The 14,187-nt window shown below is 35.7% G+C and overlaps 1 protein-coding gene and 1 pseudogene across 1 annotated transcript; both read left to right on the plus strand.

Moving 5' to 3' along the window:
* Positions 1–4,495: 4,495 nt before the first annotated feature.
* Positions 4,496–6,290, plus strand: LOC133822969 (alcohol acyl transferase 1 allele GSd-like). The gene is made up of 2 exons (XM_062255470.1): positions 4,496–5,044; positions 6,171–6,290. Exons 1-2 carry the CDS (start codon positions 4,496–4,498, stop codon positions 6,288–6,290), a joined length of 669 nt encoding a protein of 222 aa, XP_062111454.1.
* A 1,303-nt stretch (positions 6,291–7,593) lies between these two features.
* On the plus strand, positions 7,594–10,206 carry LOC133798587 (alcohol acyl transferase 1 allele RGa-like; annotated as a pseudogene).
* The last annotated feature ends 3,981 nt before the right edge of the window (positions 10,207–14,187 follow it).

Below are 14,187 nucleotides of genomic sequence, written 5' to 3' on the forward strand. Positions count from 1 at the left end.
GTATCATTAAGGAAGAGTGGATTGTTAAAATGAGATAAATGTTCTAACAAATATAAGAGACTTACAGTTTCTGCCAACCATTCTTTTGCCACCTTCAACTTCAAGAACCAAACAGGGGTCCCATCACAACATTCCAACTTCCTCGGTCTGCTGTTGTCAATCTCACCGAGTACCCATCGGTTAAAAGTTGTCAACATATCTTGATCCAACACATTTAAAGGAAGGATCGTAACTGGGTCCTTGAACTTTGGTTTCTTGGCTACTGGAGTATAGTCCCCGTGCCTTACTGTTAGGAAAAAATGTTTTGCCACAATGGAAATTGATAATAATATTACAACTCTATGCAAAATATTACAATAGACAAGGATTGATTAAATAAAGTGTTACAACTCTATAACTGAAAATACAAATAAAAGGAGAAGGAGATGTAAGATGATAGAAATAGAAAGTACAACTCTATTACAAAAAGATACAAGTAAACTAGAAGTGTTTGAACAAAGGAAATAAAAGGATTACAACTCTTAAACAAAAGTACAAGTAAATAGAATAAGAAGAACAGAAGAAAGAGCAATAGAAGAAAATAAGAACAAGAACCAAAACAATAAACTCTCACTCACACAACCAAAGTGAAGAGTGTTGGGGATCACCAACTTGAACAAGGTTTGAAACCTTTGTCCAAAAGCTTATTTCCCCCTAACTCAAGCACTAAGGGATCTCTCACAGATTATAGGAAAAGCTTTCTGGAATTATCAAGCCTCAAGGTGTTTCTAGCCAAGTGCTCTAATGGATAGAAATGTTGTGCCTTACAAGTGAGCTATAGGCTCCTATGTATAGAGTTTAGAGACACCCTTTGAATTTCAAATTCCACCAACCCCCATGGCTGTTACCAATGTTTAATTGGATTAATATGGAATTAAAAAAGAGATTTGGGAGTTATTTGGGTTTTTTGAGCCGTTCAACAAAGATTGAAAAAACTGAAAAATTGGTCAGTTTTGGCCTGTGGCTGCGGCCACTGGTCTCTGTCCCATAGGCCGCGGCCACCGACCAATTTCAGCACAAAAAATGTGATGTTTTTCCAAATGGTTCCAAACCCTCCCAAATGATTTTGTAACTCCCAAAACACATTATTGGGGTTAAAATCATATCTCTAACAGCCATATCACATATGGCTTTATGAAATTCATCTCAATATTGTGTAACAATAAATTTACACAATAAAGGGTAATATTTGGAAGTTACAAATTTGTAAAACCAAATATGTTACATTATTTGGATATATCTCATATATCTAAATATTGTAACTCTCTATTATATGTTACAATATGTGACACACTTTGTCACATTTATTTAATCTAAAACAATATATTATAAAATAATATAATATTACATTATATTATAAAATAATATAACACTTACTGGTCTCTGTCTAGTGCCCTTACCTGTAACGGGAGCAATTAGTGTCTAATCTCTTTAAAACATATAAAAACTCATTAATTAGTCTCACCTAAGACCGTCTGCACTGGCTGAGAAGGTGCGGCTTCTCCAACAGGAGGCTCGTAACATGTGGGGAGAATGTCGTACTCTACATCCTCTGCTGGAGTAGGTGCAGGAGTAGGTGTAGGAGTAGGTATACCACCAAGTGTTGCCAGCTTCTCTAATATGACTTCTTGATTTTTAAGGACGATACCTAGAGTGGCCTTAACCTCGTCCATTGCACCTGATAGTCTGGCCATCTCACCCAACACAACCTCATAAGCCCCGGGAGCATAAGTAGGTTTTGCACTAGTATCTGGAGCAGTCTATATCGGGGCATCCTCCACAAATATGTCAGCCTCCATGGCTATCTCAGCCACCGCAACAGCCTTTTCCTCAGGATCGTAAGGTCTTCCATCCTCTAGTGCAGGCTAGATCATATCCTGCAGCATCGCATACCTAGGAGCATCCCCCTCTGTCCTCTAATATATGGTATCGAAGAAGTCTCGCTCATTTGTTCGAGGCCTTAGGATAGAAATGCATGACTACTGTAATGGAAACAAAACAAGCAAATTAGAAACGACATAAGTTGATTAGTATAATTCAAAAGTTCTTGAATTATTTAAATTTAATATAACTTACATGTCTCCTCGCAAGTACATCCTTCAAATGCAAATGCTTTGGCTGGCCTGTGCTCTCCCACAGTAGCATCCTAGGGAACTTGAATCCACAGGGCTTGGCGTATTCCTTCTGTAAATCAAGAATCATATCGTATGCCCAATATTGCAAGTCTGGTGGATACCCCTTGCAAGTGTACTTTGCCTCCACCTGAACACCCTTAGAAGACTTCACCTTAGTGATCTTCTTCACCTTCTTACCAGGTATTGTAGCACCAATCACTTTCATATCTCTATTGAATTGTTTCGTAGTTGTATCGAATGAAAGGGATCCCCACGGATACTTCTAAAAATAATATAAATAATTGACCATCGACAATGAATCTCGCCAAATAGCATTGTCATTCTCAACAGCCAATAGTATCCCCTCCACAAAGTAAACCAAACCAAGCTTGTACAAATCATCAGATACATCGCACATACTAAAAGCTATTTCCAACATATTGAACCTAATGTCTTTCTTGGGTTCCACACTGAAATATGTATCAATTAGGCGGGAGGAAGTAAGGTGAGGTTGAATGTCAACGGCAAGTGGTGGACAGGAGCAACTCAGGCCAGTGATAATGGCAAACTCGTGAACCCCAAACTTACATAAGTTTGGGCCCTCAAGAAGTGCACCTCATCGCCACACGAAGACTTGACCTTCTGCAAAAACAGTGTGTGCACCAATGCCCCAGAGAACGAAAATGCAGGGGCTGTGAAGAATGGTCCAAAAACAGACTCATTCACCCTCCCCAACAATCCATGCTCCTCAATTCTTTTCTTCAATTTTGTTAACCTCCCAAAACCCCTATAGGTCATACGACTGACATAATGATCCTCTATAGGGATCTCAAGCGGTGTGAAACGTTTGGGTGGCATCTGCAAAATATCCAAAAAAAAAGATAATTAGTTGAATTTACAAAAAATACTCAGTCTGTTGTTGTCATCGATGTTCCATCGAAATGCTATCGATATACCATCGAAATTCCATCGATATACCATCGAAATGCCATCGATATACCATCGAAATTCCATTGAAATGCCATCGATATACAATCGAAATGACATCGATATACCATCGATGGGCCATTGATATACAACTAACTAAGCCATCGTCGAATCAACATCGAAATACTATCGATATACAATCGAAACTGATTTTACAAATAAACAAACAAACTATCGATGTGCCATCGAAATGGAATCAAAATACTATCAATATACTATCGAAATAACATCGATGGAGCATCGAATAAACATATAAAGCCATCGACATCGCATCAACATAGCATCGAATAAACATCGATGCATCACCATCAAATTAATGTGCTCGAACAACCATCGAAATGGCATCGAAATAACATCAATGGAGCATCGAAAAAACATATAAAGCCATCGACATCACATCGACATAGCATCGAATAAACATTGATGCATCACCATCAAATTAATGTGCTAAAAAAACCATCGAAATGGCATCGATGGAGCATCGAATAAACATATAAAAGCCATCGACATCGCATCGACATAGCATCGAATAAACATCGATGCATCACCATCAAATTAATGTGCTTGAACAACCATTGAAATGGCATCGAAATAACATCAATGGAGCATCGAATAAACATATAAAAGCCATCGACATCGCATCGACATAGCATCGAAATTTCATCGACTTTTATACAAAAAATGAAAACCATACAAGCATCGAAATGACATCGATATACCATCGATTGCGCATCGATGGACTATCGCCTTCATTTACTGGTCCATCAAAATACTATCGATGGAGCATTGATTGTGCATCGATGAACAACTTTTCAATAATTTAAAAATCTGCACATGCACTGTTTGTCATCGAATTACCATCGATGAAGCATCGAAATGACATCGATGTGGAATCGAATGAACATCGACCCACAAAATATTTGCAGAATTTAAACATAATCTTCCAAAATGATGCACATAGAATCAAACCCATTTTATGCTACATTTTTGCAAAATAAAGATTAAAAATCAAACCCATTTCATCGATTTTATACATTACGATTCAATTTTTTTTTAAAAAAAACCACAAAAACTGCCTTACCGTTGTCAGTGATGGAGAAGAAGGTGGCGACGGCGGCTGTGAGGAGAGAGAGCACTTCGCCTGAGAGAGATGGTGAGAATGTGAGGGGTCTACTCGGTTGAGAGAAAATTCTACTGAAAGAGTTTGGCTGGGAAGAGAGTGTTTAATGCTAGGGGTGTTTTTGTCCAAAAATTTAGAAATGGCATATGTTTGGGAGAGTAAGTTCTGTTGGCATTTTTAAAAAAAATAAGTGTGTTATAGAACATATAGTGTAAAATTTCCCTTCTTAAACGCAATGACAGAAATGGTACATGGTTCACGTGTTGCATCTATCGAACCTGTTTGGCAACGAGAGATCTTTAACGCCCGAAACCCACCAAGAATAACTTGTCCACATCTAGAATTCGAAGATGTGCCACTTGAACCTCCTTATTCCAAAGGTTCTATGGTCTTGGACCCAAACAACGTGGTTGAACGACCATTCTTTTTCAGTCAAAAACAAATAAACTCCCTTCGAAAACAGCTTCCACCACACCTCGCCCAGAACTGTTCACAATTTGATTTACTCGCTGCTTGTCTCTGGAAATGTCGTACGCTGGCTCTTAACCTAAACAAAAATGAAGTTGTTCGCTTTTCATGCTTAACAAGTATACTTAGACAGAAAAATGAGATGAAAAAATTAGGTTTTCCATTGGGATACTACGGCAACGCGTTTGCATACCCAGCAACAGTTTCGAAGGCCGGAGTTTTATGCGAATGTTCGTTGGGGTATGCCGCAGAGTTGATCAAGAAAGTGAAAGACCAAGTGAACGCTGAGTACATGAAATCGGTTGTGGATCTTATGGTGATTAGAGGCCGACCGAGGTTCACTAAAATGGGAAACTTTATTGTTTCTGACAATACTCGTGCATCTCTACCATGTGTCGGCCACGTGTCGAAAATTCTTGCCATGTCATCCACAGCTGTTTTTTGGATAAACAAATAATATATACTAAATATATCTAAAAATTGATATGCTTAACTTATTTTTTGGGTGTTATATCGAACAAGATCGAAACAGGCACTACCAACAAAATATGTTAACTAGTAGTACTGCTTAACATTTTGAATATTTTAACATGTACGGTTTAATCGAACTATTTATAATGTTCATAATTAGTAATAAAATACTAAATATATCTAAAAATTAATGAAATTTTATTACATACAACCTACCCTATATATATCACAAGAGTTTATCTATATACACATTCAATAAAATTACTATTAATTTTTGTTAATGATAATAAAAGATCAATGGTATGATCGACTATTTATTTGTTCCTCAAAAAATGAATAATTATTTAACGTTTCAAGAAATTATCAATAATGAAACGTACATATATATATTAACAAAAGAACCATACTCGATCATATGATCGGTAACACTAATAATGTTGAGTAAGGCCAAGATTGTATATATTCAATAACTATGTGTAATACAACAGTTTATTAGACCTATGATAGAAATTTTAAAAAATAAATGATAATCGTATGGTTAGATAAGCATAATCGACAATGATCACAACAATCTTAGTTCATAATTACAAAGTTAATTAGTATTATTATTGATCTTAGATCAATCTAACAACTTTATACCCTTAATTAGATGTTAAATAATTATTAATTAATGAATCATACTATATAAAACTATAATCACTTATAAAAATTAAAAAGAATTGTGTATTTAAATTCCTTAATACTTTTATCGACGTAATTTTATATTTTACCGGCGTGTTTAGAAGACTTTTTCTGGCACAACATCATAATGCGCTGGCAAAAATACCACCGTCAAATAAAAGGTTCGTATAAAAATTACTTTTTTCGGCACAATAATGCCTAGTGCGCCGGCAAAAAGTAGGCCATAAAAAGTGTGCAAAACTTTTGCCGGTGCATTTCGTAATTGAGCCAATAAACCCCACTTTTGCCAGCATCATTTTTTGCCGGTAATAGCAAGGTTTTTTGTCAGCATAATTCCGAAACGCGCCGGCAAAAGCTCTGTTTCTTGTAGTAATAGTAATCTTTTGCAGTCTCATTATCGTTCATTTTAAGATTTTCAAAATCTCTTATGAGCTTTTGTAGTTTAATAGTATGTACCTTGATTGTTCCTTGGAACTCGTCCTGCAGCATGTCTCATGCTTCTTTTGCACTTGATGCACCCATAATTTGTTGAAATATATCATCTGTCATAGCTTGCTACAAGAATAATGACGCTTGAGAATTTTTCAAGGCCTTCTTCTAAGTCTCCATAAGTGAAGACTCGTCTTCCGGAACACTAAATTTATCTTACAATTTTCCATAGATTTTGTGCTTGAAAATAGGTCATCATTATGATGGACCAAGCAAAAATCATAATTTTCTCCATAAAAAATGGAAGAGGTAGAGATGAACAGCTTGAATCGAAACTCATGGTAAGTTGGAAAAATTACGGCCAGATTGAACGAGGCTCCAGTAATGCTAATGATTTATGTATTTGGAATAGAGGAAATAATTATATTTTGTATTAGTTTGGTTTGGGAAATAGATGAGAATATGTGGTAGTAGTAGCTACACTATGATGAGGGTGGTGTAAGATATAGGTGATGGATTGATGTTGTTGATGTAGTGGATGGGACAAGTAAGGTAGGTTTTATGTATATAAAGAATGGGAAACCTATAGAAAGATTACTAGGCTTTTATTAATACTTTTTGTTTCTAATTTTTCATGCACACATTTGCAATACATTGGTGATATTTATAGTTGTTAAAGTGGGTGGTAAGCTAACCGACTTCTACAATTTTTAATAAATATTTTTACTCTAGAGTAATCTAAATACTTGTTAGATGTGATTAGGAAATTCTAGAGCACAAAGTATTTTACTCATCTAATTTACGGAAAAAAAATCAGCTGTCGCCTGATTCTTGGCAAGATGAGAGGGAGAGAGAGGAGTAATTATTAGTTTTAGTAAAAATATATAATGATATAAATATAAGGAAGACAAATGGAGTTATTAACATTTGGTCTTCCAAATGTATACTTGGCATTTTAAATTAGGTGGCAAAATGTAATTGGCCGAGACAAGAATGAAACAGGAAATAGGGGGCACGTAATTTTCTTTCCTAATTTACTTGCTTTCTCACGTTTTACAAGAAAATTCTATAAATATGTAGCAATTTTAATAGGCCAATATTCTTCTTCTTTTTTTAACGTCCACATATTTTCTCATCAACGACCAGATCGTTGTCTTTTTCCAATATGACAACAATACTCAACAACACAAATTAATGCTTTTATGTACATGTAGTTATCTTTTTTCATCTTCAGGTTTTGCTATAAATACAGTCCAGTAGTGAACAGAAACTCTCAACACACATTATATAAAATTCTAATTAAGATACTAAGTTTATAGTTTATATCTATTTTTGTTCCGATCGACAAACATATACAATTAAATAGCAACAATAATACAAATGATATATCGATGGAATCACCAAGTTTGTTTCAGCTGAATCGGTGTGAGCCAGAACTCGTCGAACCAGCACAAGCAACACCTCGTGAGGTAAAAGAACTATCAGATATCGATGATCAAGAAGGGTTAAGGTTCATTGTTCCTGTAATATTCTTATACAAGAACAATAAGACTTCAATTATGGAAGGGCATGATCCTGTTAGGGTTATCAAAGAAGCTCTTGGTAAAACATTGGTGTATTACTACCCCTTAGCTGGAAGGCTTAAGGAAGGTGTCAATAGGAAGCTGATGGTAGAATGCACTGGCGAAGGTGTTCTGTTCGTGGAGGCTACTGCCGATGTTCACTTTGATGAGCTTGCCGATGCCATTCAACTCCCGTCTCCCTTCTTTGATCAGTTTCTTTTTAATGTTCCTCCAGAATCTGACAATATACTTGGTTCTCCCTTGTTGTTTATTCAGGTAGCTATATATATATATATATATATAGTGTGTGTGTGTTTGTGTTTTATTAGTTTTATTAACCTTTCTTTTCTTTTTTCACTACCTTAAAACAAAAATGAAAAGAAAAATTGTTTTTGTCCCGTTTGTTCGATAAGAGAAGCGACTTAAAATTAGAACATATATAGGATACTAGATCAGTTTAACTAACGTAGTAATTTTTTAAAAATATTCACCTCTCATGTCCCACAAATTATTTAAAGGCACATTATTTATTTATTTAATATATATTTAAATTATTTCCAACTTTCTCTTCTTCCAATTATAAATAAATGAGATGTGTTCAAATAATTGGTGGGACATAAATGCGACACAAAATTAAAGACAGTAGATTTTTTTTCGTAATTTTTCTCATTAACTTCCGTTTTAACGTATGTAAAAGCTTAATTAACATTGATTTAGAACAGAAAAAGGGTTTTTTATGTAATATTTTAATTTGGTTTAACAGTCTTACCGAATTTTCATTAATTTAAATTTAAAATTATCTCTTAAATGTTAAATTATTTTTAGATTTCTTTTAAATTTTATTTTTTTATATATTTTATTTCAATTTCTTTTTCTTAATCTTTCTTTTGGTTCGTTTTTCCTTTATATATTATATTCTTTCTTTCGTAACTTTTCCTTTTTTTTTTTCTCTCTTTCTTTTTGAACTTTTATTAAAAAAAAATTCTCTCTTTCATTGTCTTATTCATCTTCCCTCTTTTTTTTCCACTTATAATACAAATTAACGGACACAAATCAAATAACGTTTTTAAAAAAAAAAACTATTTGAAACGGTTTAAAATTCATTTATGTAGTTATGTTTATTGGTCCAGATATTAATGATTGTACTATAATACTGTGATGAATAAATAACTAATAAATTTGTTTATAGTTTCACTTGATTAATAACAAGAATACGATATAGGACAAAATAAAACGTTTTATGTATTGAAGTACTATTCCTTTCACAGGTCACTCGTTTGAATTGTGGGGGATTCGTGCTGGCAATAACCATGAACCACACAATGTGTGACGCATTCGGATTGGCCCAATTCTTAAACGCAATGACAGAAATGGTACATGGTTCACGTGTTCCATCTATCCAACCAGTTTGGCAACGAGAGATCTTTAACGCCCGAAACCCACCAAGAATAACCTGTCCACATCTAGAATTCGAAGATGTACCACTTGAGTCTCCTTATTCCAAAGGTTCTATGGTCTTGGACCCAAACAACTTGGTTGAACGACCATTCTTTTTCAGTCAAAAACAAATAAACTCCCTTCGAAAGCAGCTTCCACCACACCTCGCCCAGAACTGTTCACAATTTGATTTACTCGCTGCTTGTCTCTGGAAATGTCGTACGCTGGCTCTTAACCTAAACAAAAATGAAGTTGTTCGCTTTTCATGCTTAACAAGTATACTTAGACAGAAAAACGAGATGAAAAAATTAGGTTTTCCATTGTGATACTACGGCAACGCGTTTGCATACCCAGCAGCAGTTTCGAAGGCCGGAGTTTTATGCGAATGTTCGTTGGGGTATGCCGTAGAGTTGATCAAGAAAGCAAAAGACCAAGTGAACGCTGAGTACATGAAATCGGTTGCGGATCTTATGGTGATTAGAGGCCGACCGAGGTTCACTGAAGCGGGAAACTTTATTGTTTCTGACATTACTCGTGCTGGGTGCGATAAGATCGATTTTGGGTGGGGTTTGCCTGAGTTTGCTGGACCCGCCACGGCCATGTCTTTAATTAGCTTTGTTGTGCCGTACGAGAAGGCAGGGGAGAAAGGGGTTGTGGTGGCAGTATCCTTGCCTACGGAGTTGGCTATGGAGACGTTTCAACGCGAGATCGAGAAAATGAATACACAAGAACCTAATAATGTTTATGATCGTTTTCAGATTATGTCCTCTCTTTAAACTATTAATCTTTTTGTTTGGAAAGACTTCTTTTCAAAATAATTTAATGTCCTACGAGTGCGTATATGATGTATTTGTATTCTTCTCACGAATATTGGTATAATATATAAGAGTATCAAACACATCTTTGTCTAATTTTGGTATAATAAATCAAATTATTATTGTGTTTAAAATTATGGATAAATTAATTAAAATAGGATATCTTCATGATCAATTGCATATTGTATAATAGAATTATAAATTTTCGATTAGCTTTTTGTTGTGCAAAGCCAATAAAGAAACAGAGGTCTCGTTCAAGACAAAGAAAAAACACAGAAACAAAACAGAGATGAAAAAACAGTAAAACAATAATAACCAAGACAAGATTTAACGAGGTTCAGTCCTTGTGCAATGACTTACTTCCTTGGGGAGCAACACATCTTCTTTATTTCCTTTCCAAGCTCAAAGTTACAAACACTGAAAGCTACCCTCTCTCAATACAAGATTTCTCTCTAGCTTGCTTTGTTTCTCTTTCTTGCTCTCTAGAATTACAGAATGATTTCGTACACATATAATGAGCTAGATATATATATATATATATATATATAGCCAGAAAAAGGATTAACTAACTTAACTGACAACCTGTAAGCTAGTTACACATGGCAAAGGTTTTAATCATATATTAACAAACTCTCCACCTGATTACAACTTTGCCTAAGAGTACTCCCCCAAGCCCCGAGAGGCTTAGCTGCCTTTTAGACCAATAATATCCAAGCAGTGTTCAAACTTACTGCTTGGTAATGGCTTAGTAATCATATCTACAGGGTTGTCCTCAGTAGGTGTCTTCTCAATCAATACAGTCCTTTCTTGAATGATTTCCCTGATAAAATGCAGCTTAATGTCAATATGTTTTGTCTTTTCATAATGAACTGAATTTTTGGTCAACTGAATAGCACTCTGGCTATCACAGTATACAGTCATCGATCCTTGTTTCACCTTCAGTTCTTCAACCAGCCCTTTCATCCACAGGGCTTCCTTTACAGCTTCAGCAATAGCTGTATATTCAACTTTCGTAGTTGATAGAGCTACCACCTTCTGCAACGTAGCTTTCCAACTAACTGCAGTTCCGAATATGGTAAATACATATCCTGTTATGGATTTTCTAGTGTCAAGACAACCAGCAAAATTTGAATCAACATAATCCTTAACAGTATTCAAGTTACTCCAGTCATGTTTTCCTTCACCAAACACTAGACCTTTTGAGATTGTGCCCTTTATGTACCTTAGGATCCATTTTAGAGCCATCCAATGTTCCTTACCAGGTTCTGCCATAAATCTGCTTACCATGCTTAATCCATATGCTAAGTCTGGTCTCGAACAAACCATTGCATACATTATCGAGCCAACTGCACTTGCATATGGTATGTTAGCCATAATTCTCCTTTCCTCATCAGTTTGAGGCCTTTGAGACATACTGAGCCTAAAATGTTGAGCCGGTGGTGTTACCACTGCTTTTGAATCTTTCATGCCAAACCGATCAAGAACTTTCTTAAGGTATCCTTCCTGAGTTAGATACAAAACTTTGTTTCCTCTGTCTCTCCTTATTTCCATCCCCAAAATCTTACTTGCAGGCCCGAGATCCTTCATATCAAACTCAGCTTTCAATTTGAGCTTTAATTGATCAATTTCATACATATCCTTACCTGCTATAAGAATATCATCCACATATAGCAGTAAGTACACTATGTCATCCTTATCAATTTTTTTTCAGATATACACATGTATCATAATTGCTCCTTTTGAAACCTATTTTGATAATATATTCATCAAATCTCTTGTTCCATTGTCTTGGGGATTGCTTGAGCCCATACAAAGATTTCTTAGTAAACACACTTTGTTTTCACTTCCTTTTTCTTCAAATCCTTCTGGTTGTTTCATTAAGATTCTCTCATCTAGACTTCCATATAAAAAAGCAGTTTTAACATCCAATTGTTCTAACTCTAAATCATGGTGAGCAACAATAGCTAAAACAATTCGGATTGACCTATGCTTAACAACTGGTGAGAATATCTCAGTGTAGTCTATCCCTTCCCTTTGCAAGAACCCTTTTGCAACAAGCCTTGCTTTGAATCTAGGCTTCTCAATACCAGGTATCCCTTCTTTCTTCTTGTATACCCACTTGCAGCCTACTGTTCTTGCATTCTCAGCATTATCAACCAGTTTCCAAGTTTCATTCATATGTAATTATCTCATTTCTTCTTTCATTGCTTCAATCCAACTAGCACTATCCTTCCCATTCACAGCTTCTTTGTAGCTAATCGGTTCCTGTTCAATTACTTCATCAGCAATACTGAATGCATAAGCAATGAGATCAACATATCCAAACTTCTCTGGTGGTTTAATTTCTCTCCTAACTCTGTCACGGGCCAGCTTGTAATTTTGTAAATCTGTAGCTTCTTGACTTTCTTCAGACTGTCTAGGTGTGTTATCCTCCAGCCAAGTAGAGTCAACATTACTTGTGCTCTCCCTGGAATTCTCCACCTCAACTTGAATTCTTTGAGTTTCAGTACTCTGTTTTTCTGAGTTTTTAGCTCCATTTTCTTGCTGAAACCCCATTTCTGCCTCATTGAAAGTCACATCTCTGCTTATAATGCATTTTCTATAACCAGATTCCATGCACCATAGCCTATATCCCTTTACTCCTTCCGGGTATCCAAGAAATATACACTTCACAGCTCTCGGCTCAAGCTTGTCTTGCTTTATATGAGCATAGCACACACAACCAAATACTTTCAGATTATCATACCTTGCAGGATGTCCAGACCAAACTTCTTCAGGCGTTTTGAACTCCAAAGCAGTAGATGGACATCTATTTATCAAATATACAGCTGTAGTAACAGCTTCTGCCCAAAATACTTTAGGAAGTCCTGCACTTAACATCATACACCTTACCCTCTCAAGTATAGTTCTATTGAATCTTTCAGCTAAACCATTTTGCTGGGGTGTTCTTGCTACAGTTTTATGCCTGGCTATTCCTTCTTTCCTACAAAAATCATTGAATACATCTGCACAATACTCTAGTCCATTATCAGTTCTTAATCTCTTAATTTTCTTCCCAGTTTGATTCTCAATAAGAGTCTTCCATTGTTTAAAAGTTTCAAACACATCACTCTTATTTTTCAGAATATACACCCAAACTTTTCGAGAAAAATCATCAACAAAAATTAAGAAGTACCTGGCTCCTGAGTGTGATGGCATTCTTGAAGGTCCCCATAAATCGGAATGAATGTAATCGAGTGTCCCCTTTGTTCTTTGCTGTCCTTCACCAAACCTTACTCTACAAGCTTTTCCATACACACAATTCTCACAGAATTCTAAGTGTTCCAGCTTTTCTTTACCGAGTAACCCTTGTTTGTGTAGCTCAGCCAAGCCTCTTTCACTCACATGCCCAAGTCTCTTATGCCATAGAGCTGCTTTATTCATTCTCTGTACTGAAATATTTGCTACAGATTTTTCAACAGTTTTCCCTTCAAGTGAATAAATTCCATTCTTTCTTATTCCTTTCATAGCAACCATTGACCCCTTCAATACTTTCATTGTTCCATTCTCAACTTTAATCTGAAAACCTTGATCATCAAGCATTCCAACTGATATAAGGTTTCTCTTCAGATCAGGTACCAGTCTTACATCTCTAAGAATTCTTTCAATTCCATCATGGAATTTTATTCTTACACTACCTCTCCCTGTTATCTTGCAAGATTTATTATCACCAAGCAAAACCTTTCCTCCATCTTCTTGCTGGAATAACTCAAACCAGGATTGATTTTGAGTCATGTGAAATGAACGTCCAGAATCAAGAATCCATTCATTCTCAAAGGTACATGATGAAACCAGCAATGCATCACAAGATTCATAACCATCACTGACCACAGAAGCATCAGCCATTTGCTTTAGTCTATCAGGACATAATCTCCTAATATGACCTTCTTTATGACAATGATAGCATTTTATAGTACCTGACTTTCTTGATGCAGATTTCGATCTAGATCTTCCAGTTTTCCCTTGTCTCTGATTATCTTTTTTCTCTGTTCTACCTCTAATAGTAAGGCCTTCACCATTACTTT

Source organism: Humulus lupulus, chromosome 1 (assembly GCF_963169125.1).
Source record: "Humulus lupulus chromosome 1, drHumLupu1.1, whole genome shotgun sequence".
Classification (NCBI taxonomy): Eukaryota; Viridiplantae; Streptophyta; class Magnoliopsida; order Rosales; family Cannabaceae; genus Humulus; species Humulus lupulus.